The 27,161-nt window shown below is 51.5% G+C and overlaps 1 protein-coding gene across 1 annotated transcript; it reads right to left on the reverse strand.

Moving 5' to 3' along the window:
* Positions 1-890: 890 nt before the first annotated feature.
* Positions 891-12,756, reverse strand: MB (myoglobin). Its single transcript, XM_022599904.3, has 3 exons — positions 11,571-12,756; positions 6,035-6,257; positions 891-2,548 (listed from the first exon to the last, which is right to left on the reverse strand). Exons 1-3 carry the CDS (start codon positions 11,663-11,665, stop codon positions 2,402-2,404), a joined length of 465 nt encoding a protein of 154 aa, XP_022455612.1. The 5' UTR covers positions 11,666-12,756; the 3' UTR covers positions 891-2,401.
* Between the last annotated feature and the right edge of the window lie 14,405 nt (positions 12,757-27,161).

Here is a 27,161-nt window from a genome sequence, read left to right on the forward strand (position 1 = left end):
ATGAGCCCCTCCCGCACCCCAGCCAGGCACCCATGTGCAGTGCACACCCCATATAACCGTACAGGGCAGCCAGGCACAAGCTCTGCTTATCCCTGCCAGAAGCAGAGAAAAGCTCAAACAGGCCTGTGGGATCTGAACAGAGGAAACCTGTGCTTCATGTCCCAGGCAGAGCCGAACGGGGCTGGGGCGGGTCCCTGGAAAGAAGCGGCGTCAGGCAGAAGGAGCTTTGGGCAGCCTCAGAATTTCCATAGGTGCCTGATGGGGGCAATAACTGAAGACCGGGTGGGGTGCAGCATCCCTGAGGATACTACTGGGGACAGATGACAGCAATGACCAGATTGCCACCTCCCTGCCTATACACACTACAACTTGGCACATGTAATCTTCTTGGAATTAATTAGTCAAAACCCCAGGGACATTTGGATTGGGGGAGAAACCTCAAAGAGACTGAGATTAAGTAGCTGTCACCCAGCCACAATGAGGATTCCAAATAAAAATTCAGTTGAGTTGTAGAAAAAAAGAAGTTACCCTTTTTGCACGTCAAAGATATAAACAGATCTTTTTATCTGCTGTGCTCCACAAATATTTGTTGAACGAATACTTAATGTGTGTGACAAATGCCTGGTACTTCTCTGAGACCCTGAGTTTTATTCTGCCCTGATTTAATTATCAGAGCACATCGTCTCCCTGACTAGATTATCATTTGCTTGAGGGCAGGGACCAGATTATTCCACTTTAGATCCTGCACACGTATCCTATACAGAAGTGTTCCTTGCCTGGGCATTCAATGGAGTTACTATATAAATGCATGGAATTTTTCTCCAGACTCCAGATCCAAAAGCTCCCCTCCTCCTGTTTTCCCCTCCCCTCCTCTCTCAACTTCTCAGACAGCAGAAGAATTCCCAAAGCCTGGAGCAGAGCGGGAGGAGGGGGACTTTAACTCTGTCCTCCGATGCCGCAGCACCCTGATAAATGAGCCCGTTAGGATTTGAGACATGTCTGTTTCTGAAGATGGGTTCTGGCCTGTTCAGTGGCCATGAACCTTGGCGTAGTCTGAGGTTTGGGGCAGGGAAGTCGGGCTCATCACAGGGGTCTGGCCACTTGAGGGCAGGGGGCACTAGGTTGCCTGTCCTGGGAGCCCCTGGAGATGTATGGCGCTGAGGACTTGGGCATCTTGGGTGCTCTTCAAGTCCCTCTCGGCTTGGGTACCCACAATGACCCAGACCACCAGACCCCTGTGTGTAGCCTCTGCTCCAGTCGGCCTCCTGGCTGCCGTGGTCACATACCAAGGTTTTATTCTGGGTCCCTGGAGCGAAATTTACACATTCTGCCCATGCAGTTGGCCTTTGTAGACAGGGATTGTGTCTCTTGGCCTGTGTCGGTAAGTTATTCCCCATGCGTCTGTCCTTTCTCTGTGGCCAGAAGGTCAGCGCCTGCCAGCGGCTGGCCGCCTAGCTGTCTCCCCAGCTGGAGTCCCTGCCAGCTTCCAGGCCACACATTAAACCCAGCTCTGCCACTTACTAACTAGTATCCTTGAGTTTATTACCTAAATTGCGGTAACCACAGTGACCACCTTCCCCTGATTCTGCCTCTTCTGCTCTGCGCTCATGCAGCCCCGGGCTCCCGGCACTGATCGACTGCTTGCTGCCCCCACCAGACGAGGCTCTACCCTCCATCTCCCAGTGCCCAGCACTGTCCCTGCCACTGAGTGGTGGCTCTGCCTCCTGCCCATCCTCTCCCTCCCTCCCTCCCTCCTCCCCATAAGGCTCCCTGCACACACAATCCCATCATGGTCTTTTCTCCCTCTGAACCCCCCCTTCACTTGCTCCAGGGGATGAAAAACACCAGGCGGAGTCTATGGCATGCGAGTCTTTTATTAAGCCAGGTGAGTCACTCCATCACCTGAGAAGGTACACTTATGTTCCAGATACCAACGCGCCCCAGGGGCTGGGTGTGGCTGTCCAGTCCAGCCCAGACCTTCCCGGTGCAAGGGGACGTTCTACTTTCTTCACGGGGTGAGGTGATGGATCAGAGAATTATGGCTGGAGTTTAGGTGGACGGTTTGGATTGGGGATTTAAGGTGAGGTTGGAAGGAATTGGGTTGGGATTTAGGTGAAAGGAGAGTTGAGTGGGACCCAAACTCTGCCGGCCACAGTGAGGAGAGCCAAGCTTCTCCTGGTTACCAAGCTGACGACCCTCCACAGGAAGCCCGGTCCCCAGGCACGTGAAACCACCTGAACAAACCCTCATCCCCCTCCCTGCCCCCAGCCCCTCCGCATCTCCCACCGCCTCTCACAAACAAAGCAGGCACTCACTCAGAAGCAGGCACTACAGCTACACAAGATTAAGTCCCCTCCCTCCCTGCGCAGGTGGGTGGGGAGAGGGGCATGGGGGGTGGGGCTTAGCCATGGAAGCCCAGCTCCTTGTACTTGGCGGCGATGTCCTTCCGGAACAGTTCCAGGGCCTTGTTCATGGCTCCCTGGGCATCGGCACCGAAGTCCCCAGGATGCCTGCTGTGCAGAACATGGATGATGGCTTCCGAGATGAACTGCAAGGACAGGGGCAGAGGGGGGTACTGGTCACAGGCAGGACAAGCCAGGGGCCAGATGGGAATCAGCCCGAACCCATCTTCTCTTTATTCTAGGGTCGTTTATTGAGCACTTACTATCTATCAGGCATGCTGCTGAACGGCCTCCATGGATTAACTCCTTTAATCCCCACAACCCTGTGAGACAGGTACAGATGGGGAAACGGAGGCCCATCTTGGTACAGATGAGGAAAGGTCAGGCCATGGAACCACGGTCAAGGCGCTAGGTGGGCTGGCTCACCAGCTACCCTCAGCTGTGCTCAGCTCGAGGACCCAACCTCGGAGAGGAAGGGAAATACTCCTACTCCATGGTTTTATCCAGGATTTGGCACTCCGAAAATCTAGAAAGAAACTATTTCCATTTGTGTGTATTTAATTTTTGCGTGATTGCTTTAAATAGCCTTTTTGGGGTTTGGGCAGGGGGTCAGAACATCATGTTTTCTGTGCCAAGCACAGAGCTGGTACTCAGAAGTATAGGTGGGAGGGAAGGAGAGAAGGGAAGAGGAAAGGGTTCAGGCCTGCGACTCGGCCCCAGGACCAACTGTGTCTTACACCAACCTCGCCTTCACACTTTGCTTTCCCATCCACAAGGTCATTACCCGGAAAATGGACACAGGCATCTCTACAGCACGGGGCTGCTTTAGGGACTGAAAGATCTTGTGTCTGTAAGAAGCTACTGTGCTTTTTCAACGGTTCAGAAAGATTTGATGCCAATCACTACCGGGGCCTGTGGTCAAAGGGTGTCATTTTACAGAGGCCCAGACTGAGGTCACGTAGCAAGTGGACCCAGGGGATCGTGGACAAATGACAGCCAGAGCCAGGGACAGAGACAGAGAGGGCACTGCGGTTGGGTTTGCCCATTTTCTCCGGCGCCTGGGGTGCAAGTGACCAAAAGCAGGGTGGGGTTGGGTGAGCCGGGGGGAGCATGTACTGCGGGCAGCCTCAGAAGCACAAATGTCAACATCTAGTAAGCCCTGCTTGGCTCAGAAACAGGGACAGCTCCACAAACACCTGCTGCTGGGCATCGATGTGGACATGTGTTTAATTCCCTTTTAATGTCATAAACACAACAAGACGAAGTGGGGGGAGGGACTGACGTCAGCAAGCCCTGCCCATGGAGAACTCAGAGACCCAAGTTCCAGGCCCAGCTCCGTGACCTCCATGTGTAACCTCACCTGTAACATAGGGGCTCGTGACCCCATTAGGTCCCCCCACTCAGTTTTCCTGAGTCAGTGGCAGAGCCACAAATACGTAGAAAATCGTGGGCTGGGGCAGCTGGCAGGTTGAGTAAAGATAGTTGCTTTTATCACCCAGCGCCCTCTGTGCCCCCTCACTCACAGGTGAGAAGGAGAAATTTCTTATGAAGAACACAGACGAAGGTTCCATAGTGAGGGAAAGAGTAGACGTGGGGCTCTGTCTTGATTCTTTTGCAGGGATTATGCAGTAAATTAAACCTGTTTTAAGTAGACCTGGGTTCTAGTCTGCTAGCTGGTAGTGCTACCTTGGCTCTATCATTTTCCCTCTCTGAGCCGGTCTGCTCATCCCTAGAGAGGGGATCCATCATTCGAGTCATGTTGTGAACACCTCCACATGCCACTGGGGCTCAGACAGAGGAGGAGCCAGGGTCTGCCCTTGAGGAGCTCGTGTCCCAGCCAGGAGACAGCTGGGTAAAGAGACAAATTACAATACAGCCGGGCAGGCGCCATGGCAGCGGTGAGGATAAATGCCTTCACAGTGGAGGGCTGGCAGATGGAGCAGCTGACTGCCTCAGGGGCCAGAACAGAGGCGGTGGCTTCTGAGCTGGGCCTCGGAGGATGAACAGGGATTTGCCAAGAGAAGACGGGGAGGGCAGGGACCACGGCTCATGCAGAATCTCAGAGGCAGGACCTGCTCCTCATGTCTGGGGTGCTGAGATGGGCAGGCAGGATTGTTTGTGTGTGACTTGGGGGAGCAGGTAGGGGTGCAGGGTGGTGAGGCTGAAGAGGATGGTGGCGGTGGTTGTTCGTGGGAGATGCTGTGCCACAAGGGATTAAGAGCTTGCGTTCTAGAGTACCATAGATCAGATTGTACCTCCTGACTTATAAGCTGGGTGACCTGGGGCAAGCTACTTAACCTCTCTGAGCCTTCAGTTTCCAAATCAGTAAAATGGGGATGAGAAGAGTACCTACCTGGGGAAGAGAATGCTAACTACCTGCCCAATGTCCATTTTCTCCTTCTTCCTTGTAAGAGAACACTAGTTGTATTTGGAGTGGTAATAGGCTACATTTCCCAGCTTGCCATGCATATAGATGTGGTCTTGTAACTAACTTCTGGCCAATGAAATGTAAAAAACATTGTTGGATGAGATTTCCGGGGCTCCTTAAAAGAGAGACTTCCTCTCTTCCTCTTGCTCTGTTTGGAATATGGGCTAGACGGCTGGAGCTCCAGCAGCTATCTTGGACCACAAGTCAACTTTGAGGGTGGACACCACATGCCAAGGATGGTAACACAGAAAGAACCTGCATCCCTGGTGACTGTGGGGCTCCCATACCAGCTCTGCGCTCCCTACCTCTGAACTTCTTTTATGTGAGAGGGGAAGAAAACACTGAATGCAATTCCTAAGTTCATGGGGAAATCGTGAGAATTCCGTGCAGTGACCCAAGCAAATAGCTTATCATGGCCCATCCTAACTGGGAGCTATCATAATTATCCTTACCTTCCCTGCTGCACCAACCTGCCTGCTGCTCCCATCCCCAGGGGTGATATCCACAGGATCCTTTATCCCCCAGAACCCTACTGCTCCCTCTTGCCACATCCCCTCCTCCCACTGGGTCTAGACATAGGACTCGAAGCTCAGGCTCTCCCCAGCCCACCCAACTTCTCAGCCCATCACAGGGTGTTCAAACCAACTGCTTATGCCTCTGACACCTGAGGCTTTCTCTCTTCATCTGTAAAGATGTAGGAACTAATAATTCCCACCCGGAATTGAGCCCCAGTTGCTGAACTCCTGCCAACGAGATCTGTATGTCTCCGACTCCCAGTGTCACAGGGGTTAGGAGCTGGGGTTCTGGAGGAATAGAGACCTAGTCTGAATCCTGGTTCTGCCACTTGCTGCTTCTGTGACCAGGGACAAGCTACTTAACCTTTCTGTGCCTCAGTTTCCTCATCTGTCGAGTGGGTGTGATAATGGTACCTACCTGTGGAGACAATGCAAGTTGTGCATCCCATATCCACTTCCTCCTTGGTAACAAGATACTAATTTGAGGGAGAAATATGTTGACTCTCAATGACCCAGGAGGAAGGTAAAGTGGGTGGCAGCCCACTTTACAGATGAGGAAACGGGGGAACAAAGAGGAACGACATAGGTCACCCAGCAAGTTACTGGCTGAGCTGGGACTTGAACCCAAACCTCATGCCCTTGAGGCCTCTCCTTCCATCTTCCCAGCCGCCCCCGTCCCCGCCACCCACCTCCAGGTACTTGATGGGAATCTTGTGCTTGGTGGCATGCGACTGGGCCAGGGGCTTCAGCTCTGCGTCATGATGCCCCTTCTTCTTGAGGATGCCCCCCAGGGCGGTGAGCACGGTGTTGCCATGCTTCTTCAGATCCTCAGAGGCCTTCATCTCAGCCTCTGTCTTCAGGTGCTTGAACTTGTCAAATTTCTCCAGGGTCTCGGGATGACCCTTAAAGAGCCTGTGGGCACACGGAGGGCTGGAGTCAGATGCAGGGGTCTGGAGGTGGCCAGACCTGAGTTCAAGCCCACGCTCTCCCAGTTCCCAGCTATGTGACCTTGGGTAACTCACTTCACCTCTCTGTGCCTCAGTCTCATCCAAGGAATGGAGATAACAAGTCCCTCCCTATAGAAGCGTGAGGATTAAATGAGATAGTATATTCTGAGGACCACACAAGAAGTGTATAAATGCTTCCTATTATTAAATATTTTTATCATCATCTTTTCCTTCTTCATTGTTACAGTGAAAGGCAGGAAAGAAAGACATCTCTGCGTTGCACCCGGCTTCACCCCCATTTCCTCTAAGCTGTTGGGAGCATAGATGACTAAATGGCGTCACAGTGGAGCAGGGAAAAGGGGGAGCACTGGGGCCAAAGGACCTGGATTTGCTGAGCACCCACTGTGTGCCAGGCCCGTGCTAGGCTCTGCACCTGCGCTTCCCCTTAGGGACATATTATTCCCACTTTACAGATGAGAGAACAGAGGCTAAGAAGTGTGAAGTCCTAGCTCAATATTACACGGCCGGGGTGCCGAAGAGCCAGACTGAAATCAGGTCTGAGTGACTCAAAAAGTAGCCCATGCAGGGGACCATCTCTGCAGCTTCCTGCCTGGGGATCGCCCTTTGACTTCTTAAATACTTCTGGCTCCAGGAGACTCACTACTACCTGTGAGAGCCGTTCCAGTCTCAGCTCAGAAACCTTAGAAGGCTCTTGCTTATTTTGCTCTGACTCCTTGCACCACCCTGGCCCCTCACAGTACCGATGGTGAGGGTCCCTGGTGGGAGCCACCGCTAAAGACCAGGTCCCCGCTCCTGCCAGGGTCCCAGTGAGCTGGCCACAGTGATCTGAGCAGCCACCTGTCACCTTGGACCTCAGTCTTTCCTGCTGAGGAAAGGTGGAGGTTAGTTAAAGGGAGTCATACCTGCCACCTGGGCGGGAGTGATTTTCCCCATTTCACTCATAGGCAAACGGAAGACCACAGAGGTAGGTGAGTTGCCCAGAGTCACGTGTCTGGTCAGTGGCAGAGCCCAGACACAAACCCGCATGAATGGTTCCATAACTCACGCTCTCTCCTTTGTGTCGCACCCTGAAACCTCTGCAGGAGTGACCCTGTCTGCCCTGACTCCCCCTTCTCCTGTCTAATGGCTTCAGTTCTTTTAAAGGTTCCTCTTTTGTAGCTTCCTGGTTTTGCGACATGCTTAAACCTAACTGTGAACACACTCCAGTGTGCACAAGTATCTCATGGCACACACCCATACTCACAGGTGCGTGCACACACACACGCATGCACGACGTAGCACGGACGGGAAGCGCTCCCTTTCCCAGGGGGCGTATCCCTCCCGCTTCCCCAGAGCACCCAGGGCTGTCCACAGCCATGCCCAATGTCACCACTTCATCTAGGGCCCCAGCCAAACCTTGTACATCACTGACAGCTCATCCCTGGCACCTTTCACGCAAGGGTCCCTGGGCTCCTGACTATTATTATCTGGTGACAATGATCCTTGAACTCCTGCCTGACAGATACAAGACCCAGAACCCACAGGCGAAGGCCTGAGGTCGGGACACTGGAGGAAGACTGTCTGGGGCAGAAGAGGGCCAAGGACCTGGGACCCAAGGCGGCCAGGGATCGCAAACATTTTGGGAGTTCCCTGGATGTCTGGGAGAAAGACTTCGGCATTGAGAATTATGGAAGCTGAGCTCTGGCCCCAGCTCTGCCTCCGATGTGCTGTGTGACCTTGAAGAAGTCACTCGGTTTCTCTGGGTCTTGGCGTAACTACCTGTAAACCAAAAGCGTTGGTCTGGCTGATTTCTCAGCCTCCAAGTTCTAAGGCTTGACCTCCACCTCACCCTCCACTCTCAGTACCTGCCAGCCAGAGAGAGAGCCGGGTTTGCTTTAAACAGGGCAGAAAAATTGGGCTCAGGAGCGCCCACCAGATCATCCTGACACCACACAGTCGCCTCCCCCCCTTGACCCCAAGTCCTGCAGCTGGGAGCCGCCAGGGCAGCCACAGGAGGCCATACCTGGACGTTTGTGACAGCAATTGCCCAGAAAATGAGCAGATGGCAGGCCCTCGCCCTGTAGACATGGGTGGAGGGCTTTTCTCCAGCGTTTCAGAAGGGCTCACTTGCCTTGTGTTTTCATCCTCGATCCTATCATCAACCTGCCTAGTTTATCACAGGCCTGCTGGCAAGTCAGAGGGAAAGGAGGCCATCTCCCAGCTGTTCTCTGAGCTGAGGCCCAATCAGACACCCACACGGAAGACCTAGGACTCTCCCAGGCCTGCACAAACCCTTCTCTGCTCTAGAGCCCAAGGACAAGATGAGGATGGGAATTCATCTCCAGTGTGTCAAGACTGCGGCACGATGTAGCATAGGGGTCGAGAGCAGGCGCACTGATCCAAGTTGGCTGGATTTGAACTCCAGCTGTGGGACTTTGGGCAAGTTACTTAACCTCTCTGTTAAATGCAGTGATCATAATAATATCTACCTCATAAGGTTGCTGTGAGGCTTAAGTGAGTAAATATATGTGAAACACTTAACACAGGGCCTAGCAATCACTGCGTACTGTATATATATATAAATATTTGCTGTCCTCTTTACCACCTCTAGCACCATGGTCACCATTACCATCCTTTCCTCCATCATCATCACCGTTGTTAGGATTGGGAATTTTTGGTCCTGTCTGTAGCGGCCATTGGTTGGCTGGGACTCTTGGGCCGTGTCTCCTCCCAGCGACATGAGACGTATTGGCCACCAGCAGTGGCTTTCAAACTTTCCATGGCCTCAAAATCCTTTGTTCAAATGCAAAAATAAGTAAAGCAGAAAAGATTTGGGGAACGGAAGGAAAGGCAGGGGCCTGAAGCCCTCTCAGCAGCCTCCACCCTCCCGAAGCCCCCCTTTCCTGGAGCCAGACTCTCCAACTGACCTGCCAGCTATTATGTTCTAGAACATAATGGTCACATACTTGGAGTGAAGCCCTCAGTGTTTTATTAACAGACTCAGCTGAACAGAACTTGCCCTCTTTTATAATCAGAGGAGTGGGAGAAATGACCTTTTCTAGATGAGTAAGAAAGCCCAGGTTCAGCATCTGGAACAGAACCAAAAGGTCAGATCTTAAAGGGGCACTTTCAGCCCTAGGAGTTAGCAGCCCCTTCTCCTTGTCTCCATATCCCAAACACTAAGAGGGCAGAACCAGTTGGCGTGGTTTCTGCATGTCCTACAGCCTAAGACGTGACGGGCTGTTGGGCTCTCTGGGGCCTGCCAGGGGCCAGCAGTCTCCAGCATCATGTCTCGTCCCTGGCGCCTGGCCCCAGGCAGTTCTCTCTGATCCACCCTGGGAAAGGAGGAGATGTTTCCCCGTGACTCAATACCCCAAGTCTCCTTCAAGACATCCAAGTCACTGACTTAGGGCTGGCAGCCCCCAGATCACCTGGGAAAGACTCTTGCTCAGCAAAATGGTCTCCCACCCCAGCTACCCGGCCTCCTCTCCAAAAGTAAGGTAGGATCATGGACTCAGAGAATGCCAGGGCATGAGAGCAGGCAGGGATCTCAGAGACAGCGGCAGGCAATCCCTCCTCTCAGCAAATAGGGAAATGGGACCCAGAGAGGACTGGTGACTTGTCCAAGGTCACACAGCAAATGGATGGCTGAGGAGTTGATGTCAACTTTGGGGGAGACTTTTGTCCAATCAGGCAGGACCTGTTGCAGCCCAAGGAGCCAACCGACAGAGACACAAGAGGAGAAAGACATAAAGGAACACCCCAAGATGCCAGTTAGATTCAACAGAGAACTTGACTGTCCTCTCTCAAGTGTTTCTGGCATGGACCATTAAGGGCTCAAACTCCAGATAACAGGGCTTATAGGACTGGGCATTCTCCCCAGATTTGGGAGCTGGAGATGGGTGAAACCTGAGGGAGGCTGAAAGGGCAACTAAGTGGGAGAGGATAATCTACTCTGGCTCATAAACAAGGAGAAATTCTTCTGTAAATTAAAGTGTGAAAGCCAATCCGTTCACTGGTGGTAACTGGGGCCCACCTTCTCCCACATGCAGAAATATTGATGTACCTACATCCCATTAGGCTTTTGACCTGTGCTGCCCAGAGCATGAGAAAGGGCCAGGAGGAGGGGAGAGCCCATCACCATTTGGGGAGGAAGGCAACTGGGACATGAGATTCTATTTACAAGCCACAAGCCATTTTCTACTTAAAAATCTCAGAAGTTTGTGGGGGTGGGTTGTTTGTTTATTCAGGAAGCCCTTGCTACAGAAGGCAAGATGTGCTTGGAGACTATCCTGAGCCCTCAAATTCAAGACATACTCAACATCAAAAGTCACTAATGGGTCTCTGTCTTCTGTTTACTAATTATGATTCTTTAAAGGGCCCAAGTCTAAGCTTCGTCTATAATAGTTACTAACATCTTCTGGGGCTCACTCTATGCCAGGAATTAGGCTGCGCCCCCTACAGGCATCATCTTATTTCATTCTTATTTCCACTCTATAACGTATATATTAGGATTTCCACCCATTTTATTTATTTATTTATTTATTTATTTTGCAGTAGGCGGGCCTCTCACTGTTGTGGCCTCTGCCGTTGCGGAGCACAGGCTCTGGACGCGCAGGCTCAGCGGCCATGGCTCACGGGCCCAGCCGCTCCGCGGCATGTGGGATCTTCCCGGACCGGGGCACGAACCCGTGTCCCCTGCATCGGCAGGCGGACTCTCAACCACTGTGCCACCAGGGAAGCCCCCACCCATTTTATAGGAGAAGAAATTGAGGCTCAGAGAAGTTGTGTACCTTCTTAAAGGTCACACAGCTTCTCGGTGGCAGAGCCAGCTCTAGAACTACATACCTCATGTTGAAAGCCATGTCTTAGCCTTGACATTTTATAGACTTTAATGGACTTGTGACTCTGGGGTCATCCTTCCCTTCTCAGGTCCTTTTTGTCCTCATCCACTAGGTGAGGTGAGACAGATCTCTCAGATTTTTCTTGTTAATTCTGTCTATAATTCTAGGATACCACTTAGTGGGCTCTAGGCATCCAGGATTTGATTGTCAAGCTCCTTCCAGCTGCTAGCATAGGTGTGAGATGGATCCCCTTTCCTTTCCTGACTCCAATCTCTGACACATAAAAGCAAAGGAGAACCAAATAAGAATTTTAACAAAGTCAACTAACGCAGCCAGCTGGTCAACCCCGGGCAACCGTTCCACCTTGCAGGCGAACATTCTTGATCTTTGGGAGGGAAGTAGGGGATAGGGGCAATGGGGTTTCTTCCTTTTACCTGATGAGGACGTCCTGCCCATGGCCTGCAAGATCAGCCTCCACCTTCCCCCAGACATTCAGTACCAGCTGCCATTCTCCTTCGCTGAGCCCCATGGCACAGTCTGATGAAGAGAAGAAGAGCAAGGGTAGGCTGACTGGGTATCCTGGCTCCAACCGCTGGGGTTTGAGGCTGCCTGGCCCTAAAGGGATTTTATACCTTCCCGGATGCTTGACAGAGATCACTTGACACCTCACTCACTCTCTCCCCCCCCCCTTGCAACCCCCCCCTTTCATGCAGGGGTCTAATCTTTTCATTTCTCTAGCCCTCACATGGAAGCTATTTTGAGGCAGGTGCCATTGGGGGGTGGTAGGACAACTCAGGCCTCAGGTTGGTGGGGGGAGGAGCTGTGTGTGTGGAAAGAGTGGGGAGGAGGTTGGGTCACTCTCTGGACTCTCGAAGGCCAACAGAAAGGGCATGACCAAGGCTGATGCCAATGGCCTGAAACCCAACTCCCCCTGCTGTCAGCCATCCCAAGAGGACCTGTCATGTTTATTAGCCAGGGCAGCCGTCACCCTGGCTGGCCCCGGGACTGTCCTGGCCCTTAGCAGTTGCTTTGTCCACCTTCTGCCCACTTTGCCAGAGTGCCCTCACCCATCAGGGTGGTGGGAAGGGGCTAGATGGTTTCCTTGCTTATAGCTGGCTGGACCCAGGCAGATCCATAACCTCTTGGAGTCTGCATTTTCCCACTCCACCCAGAAAACTCCTGGCTTCACGGTCTTGCTCACATATTTCTCTCTGAAAAGTTTCTCTGGGGCTTCCCTGGTGGCGCAGTGGTTGGGGGTCCACCTGCCGATGCAGGGGACACGGGTTCGTGCCCTGGTCCGGGAAGATCCCACATGCCGCGGAGCGGCTGGGCCCATGAGCCGTGGCCGCTGAGCCTGCGCGTCCGGAGCCTGTGCTCCGCAACGGGAGAGGCCACAGCAGTGAGAGGCCTGCGTACCGCAAAAAAAAAGTTTCTCTGGATACACCCCTCAAGGTCCACTTCACTGCTTGCCCTTTCCACTGATCTGTGTGTGCTCCTGCGGTACTCCTCACCCCGTTGCATCATATTTCTTTGTTTCCATGCTGGCCCCTCCATTAGTATCAAAGCAGCCGATACTCACAGAGACTTTGCTGGGTGCCAGGCCCTATTCCAAGCACTTTACATTCGGTAACTCGTTTAGGCCCCCAACAGCCCTATATGATAAATATGGACATTACCACCATCTCATGGAGGGAAGTTAGGGAAATCTGCCATGGTCGCACAGCTAGTTGTTGGAAGAGTTGGGATTTTAACTCAGGAGTTCAGGCCCCCAAATCCATGCTCCTGAACACCCTACTTTGATTTTCACATGGTCAGGGGCTTTGTTTTATTCATCTGTGTATTTCTTGGACCTTGCACAGCGCTGTGTACCACATTTGAACTGAATAAATGTTCATTGAATAAAAAGATGGCTGGCCTTGCAAGGAAGGCAAGTGGAGGATGATCGGCCTTTATTTTATATCCATCCATCATCCATCCATCGTCCATTCATCCACCCACCCATCATCCATCCATCCATCCATCCATCCATCCATCATCATTCCTCCATCCATCCAACACACAGTTATAGAGTACCTACTGTGTGTCAGAAACTGTGCTACATGCTGAGGACACAAAACCAGATAAAACACATCCTGATGTTCAAGAAACTCAGTCCCCTAGGGGAGATAAGTAAGAGGAACAAAATTACAGTACAGTTTATTTAGTGCTATGATCAAGGTTTACACAGAACGTTACAGCTTACAAAGTGCCTCCTTGGGCAGGATTATATCTAATCTTCCCAATGACCCTGCGAGGTAGCAAGCATCACCCCATTTTACAGCCGTGGACCACAAGGCTCAGAAAGGATAAGCAGGTGTCCTGGCCATCCTGGGTCTGTACTGGACATGTCAGTTATGGCTGCCCCATGTATGCAGCCCTTTCTAAAGATAACTGCCCTGCCCCAGCGCCTGCGGTCATGTCCGCTCTCCAAGCCTGTTGCTAGGCACAGCGGATTGGACCAGGACTGGGACCTAACCCGAGGCAGTCAATGGCAGGGTTCGGCCAAACAGCCAATGTCTATTAACTACAGCAGTCAGATCCCTGGCGAGAATTGGCTAGGTGGTAGGAAACGCAGGGTCAAAGAGGGTTTCGTGGCCAACACTGGGTAAGACCCCCAAACTTGGGTAAGACCCCTGTGCAGCCTTGGGTCTCCATTCTGACTGCTGAAAAGCTCACTCCAATTGCAGTTTGAGGATTACCATCAGCTACCACTCCTGTGTGACCCCCTGTGTATCCTTGAATGGGGCCAATTTATTTACCGAGTCAGCTGATTCCTAACAACCAAAAGGGCCAGAGGCACACAGGCCCCTTCCTGACAATGCGCCACACTGAGGCCCCGTGTTAACCCAGGACACCGAGCCGGTGAGCCTCAGGGGCCGTGAAGCCTTCACAGTGGAAGGTTCAGCAGCAAGATGAGCAGCTAAAATGCCATAGGGGTTTTCTGGGGGGCTAGTGTTCGTTCATTTGTTCATTCACCGGCCTGGTATGGAGGGCCTACTCTGTGCCAGGCCCAGGATCAAAGGAAAAGGCAACTCTGAGAGATACTGCCGAGGGCTCAGCTCCTACTTCTGGCCCCTTGCTGGAGGGTGAGCCCAGCAGCGTGGGAGGGGAGGGCAGAAGGAAGAGAGGCAGCACATTGCCCCTGGCCTGGGCTGGCCACTTGGGGCCCATCGGTGACACCCCTAAGAGAATCAGCATCGCTAGCTTCTGATTTACGTCCTCAGCCCTGGCAGTGCCGTTTTCAAACACCCTCTGGCCGGTGCTCTCTTGAGAACCTCGGAGCATCCCCGAGGGGCTGGCAGTGCAGGGTCGATCATTATCCCACCTGGCTATACAGAAACGAAGGCCTGGAGACGTTATGCACCCACCCGAGGCTGGTGAATGGCAGAGCTGGAATCCACAGCCCTCGTCCCGTCTCCAGCCCCCCGAGTTGTCTGGAAACTGCCCGAGTACTTAAAATCTCATCAACTCTACCAGCGCTAAAGTGTTTAATATGAAGCTGTCACCTCCTTGGCAGGCGCCCCCATTAACTGGCAAGTTCATGGAAACCTGTGGCTTTGAAGTTGATGAACCTTTTCAAGTTTTACCTTTTAAGTTAATAGGAAGGAACCAACATTTGTTTGTACTTACACATCTCTACAACAGAACTGGCGGTACCTAGGAGTTTGCTATGGCTACCTGCTGTCGCCAGCTTTGTTTAGGAGCTATAATTATCCCTGTGACAGCCTTCAAACTGCCGGGCCAGGGAAACTGGAAAGTCACAGGATAGGAAAGCCAGGCTGTCTGTGGGTACAAAACTTTCTGCAGCCTTACACACTCCCGTCACGTACATGTGCACAGGCGTGCACACACACAGGTGGGTTAGTCTGACACCCAGTGGGGCAGGACTGGATCGCACCAAGTGACACCTGCCCCCTCCTCTTTTTCCCTTTCATATCACAGAATCCTATGAATGGGAAAATCTGAGCCTTGTAGACTCATCCTCAAGTCTTCAAATTCTGGACACTTGAGATTCCAGAGTTACAATTCTAGAGGGCCGAAGTCTTCAACTTTCACCACTCTGAACACTTAGATTCTAGGTTCCAGAGTCAGAAAGCTAGAGGAAGAGAAATCTAGAATGATAGGGCCACGGGATCTTGGAGCTAACAGAGGCCTTCAATAGTGTCCTGTCCAAGTTCCCACTAAATGCAGGAATTCTCCCTACAGATCATCATCTAGCATCTGCTTGAATACTCCTAAGAGCAGTGAGCTCACTACCTAAAGCTTTAAAGAGGCTTCTTTTTTTTTTTTTTTTTGCTGTGCACGGGCCTCTCACTGCTGTGGCCTCTCCCTTGCGGAGCACAGGCTCCGGACGTGCAGGCCCAGCGGCCATGGCTCACGGGCGCAGCCACTCCGCGGCACGTGGGATCTTCCCGGACCGGGGCGCGAGCCCGCGTCCCCTGCATCGGCAGGCAGACTCTCAACCACTGTGCCACCAGGGAAGCCCTAAAGAGGCTTCTTTATATCAGACCGAAATATGCCTTCCTGTCACGCTCAGTCCCTTGTCCTGGCTCTGGTGCTCCTTCGGGATAGGGAGGAACAGTCGAGGGAAGCTTCAGGCTCACCTCAGACTTTTCCTGTCCAGACCACACATCCCAGGGCTTTCACTGAGCACCCTTGGCTGGCAAGGTCAGCCACGAGCCTGTTTGGTGGGAAAAGCCCCCTTCTGCATGTTCAGTATCTGGCGACTCTCACCTCTCGTCGCTCACATACACAGAGAGAACTCTCTAGCAAGGGGCTTCCAGTGCCCCTCTGCACGGGTTTGAGTCCCCAGGTGACTGAGCACCAGGCCCTCTCTTTTAAAGGTCACAAGTCCAGTCTGGGTGACCTGGGAATTTGTGAGCCCTTATGCAGCCAACAACTCCCTCCAGTGAATCGGGGGTTGGGGGGTGTTACACTTTAAGGCTCCACCGTAAGGACCAAAAATGGAAAGAAAGAGCATTTTGGGTCTTCAAAGCTGCAGGTCCCCTCAGCCTTGGCCACCCTCCTTCCTCCTCCTCCCAGGAGCTGCCCCTTTGGAGGTCAGCCTGGGCAGTGCCTCCCTCCCCCACACCACCACCCCTACCCGCCCCCCTATCCGCCCCCCCCCCACCTCGGCTTGCTCTTTCCTGGAAGAGTCTGCCTCCTGGACCAGTGCCAGGCCTGACTCAGAGCAGGGCTGCGGCCTGGAGCTTGCAGGACCTGCTAAGGTCATCGACGGAGCAGTAGGACCCCCAAGCTGGTCCCCAGAATCTACTTGGGCTCACTGCCCGCTCCCCCCAGCCCCCAGCAGCCATTGTACTGACCATGTCTCCCCTTCTGCCCAGCTGTCCTCCTGGAGCCTCCAGCCAAGCAGTGGGCTGGGGGCGGGGAGAGGTGTCACAGCAGCTGGGAAGACTCACGGGGAGCTAAAAATACAGTTTATATGGCAAGGCTCCTCCTCTCCCTGGAGGCCCAGAGGGGCTTATTGGACGAGGGCTCTCAGGGACACCAGGATCCCAATATTCCGGTCAACAGGTGTGGCCCAGGGGCACCAGCTTCCCTTCCCCTCCCCCGCTCCCCAGCCTCTGAGGCTTGGAGTCACTTCTCCAGCCCCACCTTCCACCTGTCACCTGGGCGAGCCAACCTCACCTCCACAGTCCCCTCCCTCATCAGTCCTCCCTCCCTCCCTCCCTGGCCCATCTCATGGAAACAGTTGCGCCTCCAGGAATCCGACCCCATCACCGCATGCCACCCCTTTCCCAGCAGGTGTGCCCTCCCCCCCCACCCACCTTGGCTCCAACATGGATGCAGCCTTCTCCTCTCTCTCTGCTTTGGGGTGCGGCTCCCCATTTCTACCCTGTGAGCTTCCTCAGAGGCAGGAATGTAAAAGCCACGAACACACAGCCCTTACTGCCCCTCACAGCAGCCCTTTTCAACAGACAATTTTAAAAAATTTGAAGTATAGTTGATTTACAATGTTTCAGGGTAGACACGGGTTCTTTTTGAATTTTATTTTATTTTTTTATACAGCAGGTTCTTATTAGGTATCTATTTTATACATATTAGTGTATATATGTCAATCCCAATCTCAGGGTAGACACTTTTATAAACGCCGCTTTTCACAAGAGGAAACTAAGTCACAGAGAGGTTTAGTTGTCCAAGGTCACACAGCTGGGAAACGGCCAAGCACGAAATTCGAAACCAGGCAGTCTGGTTTCAGAGTATGTGCTTCACAGGTAGGACCTGGTCGAACTTTAGATTCTTCCTCTTCCCCCTTTCACGTTTTTTGCCAGCCTCTAGCAAAGGGTCAGGTCGATAAGCTCTCTGAATTGTTTATTCTATTGAACTGAGTCCATCCAGGCTCTTGGCTTCCTGGAGGTGAAGGCAAAGACAGTGTGCTGGGAGGCTGACAATTGGGGTGCTCTGCTGCCATCTAGTGGCGGCGAGGAGAAAAGCCTCCACCCCTGGTTCCGCCCCTCCCACTGCGTTCCTTCGTTTACCCAGCCAGCAGGCCAGCAGCCGGGACGGGGGCTTTTTCCATCTTTATATTCCCGGCACCGACTAGAGACGGCTTTCCAAATTTTTAAAAAATGAACAAGCATGGTCCTTTCTCGCAAGGGACTCAGAGTTGAGTGGAGGAAACATTCCAGGGGGATTCGGAACATAACCGAGATTTGAGCAAAGAGCTATGGGCGAGTCAGAAGGTAGCCCCAGGTCCACATGGAGAAGACCTGTTGGCAGAGGTGACGACCGGGCTTGATCTTAACGTATGAGGGAACTCCTACAGGGTCTCCTAAGCAGAAGTAACAAACCGCGTGTGCAAAAGCCCAAGGGATGTGTGGGGAAAGGAGTGTTGAAGGGGGTGAGACCGCCTGAGGGTCCTCCTGCACCAGAACCAGGATGGGGGACTTAAATCTGACAGTTCCGTTCCACAAACACGTGCTCACCTGGAGCCAGGCTCTGTGCTGCGCCCCAGGGAGAGCAGGGTGAGCACCACAGCGTCTTTGAGCTTTAGGGGTGATGAGAGGGAGGGGTGTGTAAACAGATGACGACAGTACTTTGTGATAAGAGCAGGAACAGAGGCAGTTCAGCATAGGTGTAAAGGCTTTGGAATCGGACACCTGGATTCGAGGCTTGGCTCCATCAGGTATTACTTTTGTGATTCAGGGAAGGTATCATTACTTTCCAGGGCTTTTGTTTTTATATCTGTAAAATGGGAGCTTTGAAAATAATTACCTATCTCAAATGTCACCATGAGGATTAAAAGAAGAGTGCATGTACAGGAGTCAGGGTGGTGCTTGGCACACAGTCAGTACTCAATAATTGCTCCCTGCAATATAAGGTGCAAAAGAATCATAAAGGAGGAAATGATTAATTCCACCAAGAAACGTGTAGCAGAGAAGGTGATGTCTAGGTAGGAATTTGAAGGATCAATAGGGGTTGTCTAGGAGAAAAGTGAGGAAAGGGTATTCCAAGCACAAGGACCAAAACATTCAAGGGCATGGAAGTTGGTGTGTTAGGACTAAGTTTGGTTGTGGGTGGCAGAAAATCCAAAATAGCATGGCTTTAACAAGAGAATATTCATCCATCTTTCATATGGAAGTCCACAGGTAGTGGTCCAGGGCTGGTAGGGCACACAACATGTCAGGAACCCAGCCTCAGTCTACTTTAGTGCTCTGCCATACCACATACATGGTCTCCACCCCCTGATCCAAAATGGCTACTTGAGTCCAGCCATCACATCATGATGCCAACCAGCAGGAAGTCAAAAAAGGTGAAGAAGTTTGTGCCCCCTACCTTTAGGGACACTTTCTGGAAGTTGTGATCAATACCTCCTCTCCCTGCATATCACATGGCCACACTTCTCTGCAAGGGAGCCTGGGAAATGTAGTGTTTATTTCGATATGGCCATATCCCCAGATAAAAACTGGAACTTCTTTTACTTAGAAAGAAGGGGGAAATGTAAATTGGTTGTATACGAGAAATTTCTGCCACAGGAGTTGTAAAGTACAAATATTTTAGTGTTTCTGTGGTGGAAAAAGTGAGGGAGAGAGTGATAGAGGATGCAGCCAGAGAATTAAACAGAAGCCAACCCCAGATGGCCTCGGGAGCCACAAGAGTTAAGAGTTCTCCCCAGGAGAGAGCCAGGAAGGGTTTTGAGCAGGGAGGGCCATGGTCTCATTTGCTGTCCTAGAAACACCACACGAGTTGCAGATGGGAATAATGTAATGGGGGGGGCTCATTGTGGAGGCAGGGGACACTTCTCCCCAACATTTTATTCTGAAATTTCTCATACATGTGGCAAATTTGAAAGAATTTTAGAGTGAACATCATATACCTACCACCAAAATTCTACCACAGACATTTTATAGCTTGTGTTCTCGCGTATCTATCCATCCCTCCACGTATCCAATCTTTCTTTATTTTGTGGCCTTTCAAAGTAAATTGCAGGCAACGGTTCATCCACTTCCGCCTAAATACTTCAGCATGCATGTCGTTAAGGAGACTTCAATGTTCGTTTACATTTTTTTCTTTTGACCTAAAATTTATATCCAATGAGATGCATGCGTCTGAAGCGGACTTTTGCTGAGTTTTGGTAAATTCGTACACCTGTGTAACCCAAACCCCTATCAGGATACAGAACATTATCATCCCGCCCAAAAGTTCCCACACGCCCCTTCCCGGTCAATCCCCGCCCCCACTACCTCCCAGAGGCAACAGCTGTCCTGACGATTTGGTTTTTATAAACCACAGATTGGTTTGGGGAAGGGAGATCTTTAAGAGCCTGCTGTGGATCCCACATCTGGACTGAGGGAGAGGCAGGGCGGAGGGGGTGAGGAGGAGGGCACAGGCTCTGTAGGGGAGGCTGGGGCGAGGGGGTGAGCTGGAAGCCCAGCGCAGCGCCGGCAGCGGGTGTTGTTTCTGGCTAACTGCGCAGATGGTGGCGCTATTTACTAAGGCGGGCGGGGTACCCGGGAGAAGGGGATAGAGAGTGAGTCTCCCTTGGGACAGTAGCATCTGGAGCGTCTGTGAGACATCTGTCTAGCAGGCGTAGGGATACACATGCGTCCCCGAGGCTTGTACTGTCGAGGTGGCATCGGAGAAGTGGTAGCCATGATTCTCCAGCGTGTGCATCCTCCCCCTGCCCAGGCCCCCGCGCGCACAAGGCTCCCGCTACCGGGAAAGGCAGAGGGGCCCCTTCTCCCCCGGTCCCGGAGCCCACACCCGTGCTTTCCTCAAAGCAGCAGAGGGAGGGCCGTGGAGAAGGCACGGAAGTGATTACTTCCGGTTGGCAGGACCCAGATAGGAGCCCCCACTCCCGAGGAGTGGAGGGGAGGGGGGAGCCAGGGAGGGCAGGGCCCACCTGGGCGGTCCCGTCCTTACCCCTCCTTCCTCCCTCTCTCCGCAGCATCCTGCCGCCTGGTACCTGTTCCTCTCTAGCGACTGCGGCCCACCTAATTCCAAATTCCTCTTCCCTCCCCTTAAAAACTATCAAAGCCCAGGTCTCAGCGATTCAGATCTCCTCCAGGGAGGAGGCCACCTGGTCTGCTTCCCTGGAGACAGTAGTGGAAGCAGAGAAAGTGAAACATGGACCCACACTCCCTGACTGCAGTTGGGTCCCCCAAATCTATCTAAAATCAAATGCAACTCACCCCAGCAGAGTAATTTCTTTCTTAAAAACCCCCTTGGGCGGGCTTCCCTTGTGGCCCAGTGGTTAAGAATCCGCCCGCCAATGCAGGGGACACGGGTTTGTGCCCTGGCCTGGGAAGATCCCACATGCTGTGGAGCAACTAAGCCCGTGCGCCACAACTACTGAGCTGTGCTCTAGAGCCCGCGTGCCACAACTATTGAGCCCGCGTGCCACAACTACTGAGCCCACATGCCACAACTACTGAAGCCCGAGCACCTAGAGACCGTTCTCCACAACAAGAGAAGCCACCGCAATGAGAAGCTCGTGCACTGCAACGAAAAGTAGCCCCGCTCGCCACAACTAGAGAAAGCCCGTACACAGCAACGAAGACCCAACACAGCCAAGAATAAATAAATAAATTAAAAAATAAAAGAATTGGGAAGGGGAAGAAGAGATGGAGAAGGAAACTTCCAAGGACGATGGGGTCTTTGAGAGATTATAGGGAGGGGAGTGACAGGATCACGGCTGCATATGGAGGATGGATGAGAAAGGAGCCATGTGGGATGTGAGGATAAATATTAAGGAATCCTTATATAGGCCTGGGTGAGTGCTGAACCACAAATATGGAGGCGTTCGTGTATTACAGCACTCGTTTGCCTCACTATCCAGTGCAAGTTAGGGGGAGGACTCCGCTGCACACAGTGATTCAGGGACACACGCTCCAACCCCAAGGACTTCAAAGACCTCGGATCCCTCCATATCCAGCAGCCAAACAACGAGACAGTGTGTGAGAGTTTTAGAGAACACGCCTAAGAGCGAGGCTCATCATTTCCGGCCATATTCCATCAGCCAGGTCACAGCCAAGTGGTGGGAATGAAATCCCGTATGCCCGGGAGGAAGCGAAGTGGGCTTGGTGGACACACGGCATTGTGTCTGCCACAGTCATGGCCTGAGATAATAAAATGTGGGAAGATGAGGAAGAAGAGCTGGAAATGAAACGTTCCTATAAATCATGTCGTAATAGCTCACAGAGTAGCTGCTCTGGATTTGTTAGGGCCGTTCGGGTCATCACACTCCAGCTGAGTTTTATCACCACTGATAAAACAGTGGGGAGGGAATTCCCTGGCCGTCCAATGGTTAAGACTCGGTGCTCTTACTGCCGGGGTCGGGTTCAATCCCTGGTCAGGGAACTAAGATCCCACAAGCTGTGTAGTGAGGCCAGGGGCAGGTGAAAGGGGCTAGCACCCTCTGTGACAATGAGAAGGGCATTTTCGAAAAGGGGGCGTCTGAATAGGGAGCTGAAAGATGGTCAGAGAGAGTTGGGGAAGCAGGAACGCGTATGAAATCTTCAGGAAACCCTGAGAAGACCAGTTTAGCAGGGTCAGAAATTTCGTGAAGGGGGTTGGTCATGGATGAGGTTGGAATGTGGGCTTGGAGCAGATCAGGAATGACTTTGAACTTGAAGAATTTTGGCGGCTCTTCAGCAGGCCCTGAGGTTGTGGCTTGGAGTGGGTTGGGAGAGGGGGTCCCAGCCTCGGATGAATCAGCAGGGTCAGTTAAAATTAGTCACCTTGGCCCGGCAGAGAGAAGCCAAGGCCAACGGTTGTGCTGGCTCACGTGGCAGCCAGGGTTTGCTTCTCTGGGGAGTCTTTGAGTTGGGGGAGTTCAGAGCTGGAGCACGTGCCCTGGGCTGTCCCAGAACCATCTGGGCTGTTGGGGCAGCAGCTCTGGGTTTCTGACCTTGACCGCAGGAGGGGGTGGGGGCAGTTTGGCCCAATTCCCTGGTTGGCCTCTCTCGGACCACCTTGGCCTGGAGTGGTCTTCCCTTCACCTTGCCAACCCCTCCTACACGGAGGCCTTCCTCACCAGTAAGACCGGGTTCTAGACTCCCTTTCTTGGCCTAGGTAGCAATATTCACAATGGTAATTGTAAACTGGATAATGGTTGTAAAATTTTTAAATAATGTATTATTCATCCAGTTGTCTCCAGGGACCCATCTCCCATCTCCCCTCTCCTCCCATATACCCAGGTACCATCTTGGAGAGGAGAAAGTGTGGTGGTAGTTAAGGGTGTGTGTGTGTGTGTGTGTGTGTGTAACCAGAGATACAAGCTGGAGGAAAGATTGAGATCCCATTAATTGGCTCATCTAAGTTGCAGTCCCCCTGACACACACAGAGCAGTGGTGCTTACAGACAAGAGGCAATGTACTACAGAGGTCAAGGATATGGATTCTGGAGCCAGACTACTGGGTTTGAATTCTGGCTTCACTGCTTGTTTGCTGTGTGACTTCAGGCAAGTTACTTAGCCTCTCTGTGCTTCAGTTTCTTCACCTGCTAAATGGCCATCATAACAGTACCTGCCTCATAGGATGAAATTTAAACCAGGTAAAGTACCTAAAACTATACCTGGCACAGAATTGAGTAAACACTCCATACACATGTGGGCTATGGGTCCTAGTAATAAAGAAACCACCTTTCTTCAAACATCTGAGTTGAAATGGTTAGATCTGTGACCGTGTTACATAATTAATGAATCAAGGTCCCTCTCCCTGATGGACTGCGGGGCCCCTGAGAGCATGTCTTACATTTCCATTGTCTGGTATAAGGCCAAGTTCAGGCTGGTAATAACCGCTGCACCACCTCCACTCCTATCACCACACCACAAACATGCACTGCTGGCCTGCCAGGGCCCAGCACGGCTCCAAATCCTTTTTACGCAGAGGCTCATTTAGCCCGCAGGACCACCATAAGTAGGAGGAGCTTGATAAATATTTGTTGAATAAAGAGGGACCTCCCTGGTGGCCCAGTGGTTAAGAATCCGCCTGCCAATGCAGGGGACATGGGTTCAAGCCCTGGTCCGGGAAGATCCCACATGCTGCAGAGCAACTAAGCCCGTGCACAACTACTGAGCCTGCGCTCTAGAGCCCGCGAGCCACAATTACTGAAGCCCACGTGCCTAGAGCCTGTGCTCTGTGACAAAGAAGCCACCGCAATGAGAAGCCCCCGCAGCACAATGAAGAGTAGGCCCCGCTCGCCGCAACTAGAGAAAGCCCGTGCGCAGCAACGAAGACCCAGTGCAGCCAAAAATAATATATAAAATAAATTTATTAAAAAAAAAAAAAGAAATGCCTACCACCCAGGATCAGGTAGACAATGAATGGAAAAATGCTTTGCAAACTGTAAAGTATGCAGCTTGTGAGGATGTAAACACTTAGGACCTCTTCCCCGAGGGACTAGAACCCCATTTTCCTTTTGGCTTCACTGGAATGCCTTGGGAACATATCCTGTGTTCTAGAACTTTCCCTCCACTTGCCCCTCTATCAAAATGTAGTTGTCATGGGTATCATTTTCCCTTATGACCTGTCTTAATGGTTACTGGTGGAATTCAACCCCTCCTACCTCCCCACCAAGAGATTTTATTTCAACAAAGGCAAGCACAAGCTTGTTATCTAACCCCAAAGAAAGACTCCTTACTTCCATTCTACCCTAGACTGGACTCTGTGACATTCTTTTTTTTTGTTTTTTTTGTGGTTCGCGGGCCTCTCGCTGTTGTGGGAGCACAGGCTCCGGACGTGCGGGCTCAGCGGCCGTGGCTCACGGGCCCAGCCACTCCGCGGCATGTAGGATCTTCCCGGACCAGGGCACGAACCCGTGTCCCCTGCATCGGCAGGCGGACCCTCAACCACTGCGCCACCAGAGGAGCCCCTCTGTGACAGTCTTGTATCATGTCTCACGGACTCATCTGCCCCCACCTGTGCAAAGCCCGCCTTTCTCAACATGGCACTTCCTCCAGGAAGGCCTCCTTTCAGAGCCCCAGCATCATGTAGACACCTCCCTCCAGGCCTCCATCCTGGTCTTACTAGTAGAATACTAAATATGCCCTTATTATAGCTCCAGGGGAAGAAAGATTTTGTCTATTCATTCATTCATTCGCTCAACAATATTTGTGGAGTACCTCTTCTTTAGCAGGTACTGTAGCATTTCAAGGGTGTAGAGAATTACCCTGGTTTCTGAAGAAGAAGAGGGAGTATTAGCTGCAGGGAAGAAGGTGAGCAAAGGCATAGCAATGTCAAAACCTGGACTGAGTTAAGGAAGCAGAGAGTGGCTGGATCATAGGGTGCAGGGTGGTGAGGAACGAGGGGTGAGGCTGGACACGTGGGCAGGATCCAGTTGTAGAAAACTCTGACATCGTGGCCAAGTCCTAACCATCCTGTAAGGCCTGACTGGAAGGCCACCGCCTCCAGGAAGCCCTCTGTTGTTGACCTGTATTGTTTTTGTCTTCTTAGCACTCCCGCTCCCCCGCCCCTTTTCCTATTGGGAACTCATTGCATTTCGCTGACTACAGCAGCTGGTTCAGAGGTGGGCATGAGATCCAAGCTAGACAAATCAGATTCTTCTCTGGGACATTTCTGCCAGACCTCTTGGACGGATTTGCCAAGCAAGGAGGATGTGAACCTGGGGCAGCAGGTGGCCTCTGGCCTGAAAGATAACAAGAGGTTTAGTGAGGTAGAGCCCTGATATATTTTTCTGAGCTACTGGGTCCATCTATGCCTGAAGCCAGTTGTATCTTGGACTTCCCAGTTACATGTATTCAATCATTTGTTCATTCAACAAATAGTTGCTGAATGCAGACTCTGTTAGTCAGGGTTCTCCAGAGAGACAGAACCAATAGGATATATATATCTATATCCTATATATAGTATATATATAATCAATAGGTTATATATATATGTATGTATTCATACATGTATATGAAGAAATTTATTACAAGGAATCAGCTCATGCAGTTATGGGCTGTGAAGTCCCATGATCTACATTTGGCGAGCTGCAGACCCAGGAGAAGCAAGTGTGAGGCTCCATTTGGAGGCTGAAATGGAGCCTCAAGGCCTGAAAACCAGGAGAACTGCGGATGTAAGTCTCAGTCCAATGGCAAAACCGAAGTCCCAGCTCAAGCAGTCAGGCAGAGAGCAAATTCTCCCTTCCTCCACCTTTTGTTCTATTCAGGCTTCAATATATTGGATAAGGTCCACCCACATTGCCATTGCGGAGGGCAATCTGCTTTACTCAAGACTATGAATTCAAATGCTAATCTCATCTGGAAACATTCCCATAGACACACCCAGAAATAATATCTAACCAAATACCTGGGCACCCTGTGGCCCTGTCAAGTTGACAAACAGAATTAGCCATCACACCCACCATGTGCAAGGCACAGTTCTAGGTAGAGAAAGTACAGCAGCTTAAAGAAGGACAAGGGACTTACCTGGTGGTCCAGTGGTTAAGACTCCATGCTTCCACTGCAGAGGGCGGGGGTTCTATCCCTGCTCTAATATCCTGCATGCCGCATGGTGCAGCCAAAAAAAACAAAACAGAAAACGACAAAAATCCTACCTAGTGGAGCTTACATGGTAGTGGGGATAGGGTGCGGGTAGAAAGATTTATAAATAAAAAAAATATAATAAGATAAAATAAACCATTAAAATGGCATGTTGAGTGATAATAAATGCTATGGAGAAAAATAAAGCAACAAAGCAGAGAAGAGTCATAAAGAGTGTTGGGTGGTGAGCGGGGAAACATTTTAAAATTTAGTTTAAAAATGTAAGTAAAAATTTAATTTAAACTTTCTAAAGAGGTGAAGGAGAGAACCAGGGAGATATCTTGAGGAAAAGCATTCCAACCGAGGGAACAGGAAGTGCAAAGGCCCTGAGGTAGGAGCACGTTTTCGTGTTTTTTTTTTTTTTAATGTTTATTTATTTATTTGGCTGCGCCGGGTCTTAGTTGCGGCATGCTGGATCTTCCTTGTGGCATGTGGGATCTCTAGTTGTGGCATGTGAACTCTTAGTTGCAGCATGTAGGATCTAGTTCTCCCCTCGAGGATCGAACCCAGGTCCCCTGCTTTGGGAGCAGTCTTAGCCACTGGACCACCAGGGAAGTCCCAGGAGCATGTTTTCTTATTCAGTTAGCAAACGCTCCCTCTCCTAGTTCCCACTGCCTGTGGCCTGTACCTCTCACCATCTCACCCAGTTGCCTTTATTTTAATTCATGTGTTATTCAGAAATACCTACTATTTGCCAAACAGAAATGCTCTCACCGTGGTGTTGATATGATCTCTCGTTTATGGATGAAGTCAGGAAAGTTCAGAAAAGATAAGTGACCCTTTCCAGGGCCACCGTCCCATGAAAAGGCAGAGCTGGGATTCAAATCCAGGCTTGCTCACCTCTAAACCCCGCGTTTGTAGTCCTGCCTCCCAAGGTCGGTGGCTGAAGACACTGGGTACATACTTGGAAAGAATGTTACCTTCTTTGAAACTCATCTATAATTCAAGCACCTGCCTCTGAGGACAGCAATACCTTGAA

This window comes from Delphinapterus leucas, chromosome 11 (genome assembly GCF_059928025.1).
Source record: "Delphinapterus leucas isolate spDelLeu-1000000601 "Yukka" chromosome 11, BTC_Dleu_Yukka2, whole genome shotgun sequence".
NCBI lineage: Eukaryota > Metazoa > Chordata > Mammalia > Artiodactyla > Monodontidae > Delphinapterus > Delphinapterus leucas.

Excerpts from the sequence above, each read along its gene's own strand:
- MB (XM_022599904.3), bottom strand. The coding sequence starts at position 11,665 with ATGGGGCTCAGCGAAGGAGAATGGCAGCTGGTACTGAATGTCTGGGGG. Across the intron at positions 6,258-11,570 it reads GGGCAGGACGTCCTCATCAG|GCTCTTTAAGGGTCATCCCG; the intron begins GTAAAAGGAAGA and ends GTGTGCCCACAG. Across the intron at positions 2,549-6,034 it reads TTCCCATCAAGTACCTGGAG|TTCATCTCGGAAGCCATCAT; the intron begins GTGGGTGGCGGG and ends CTGTCCTTGCAG.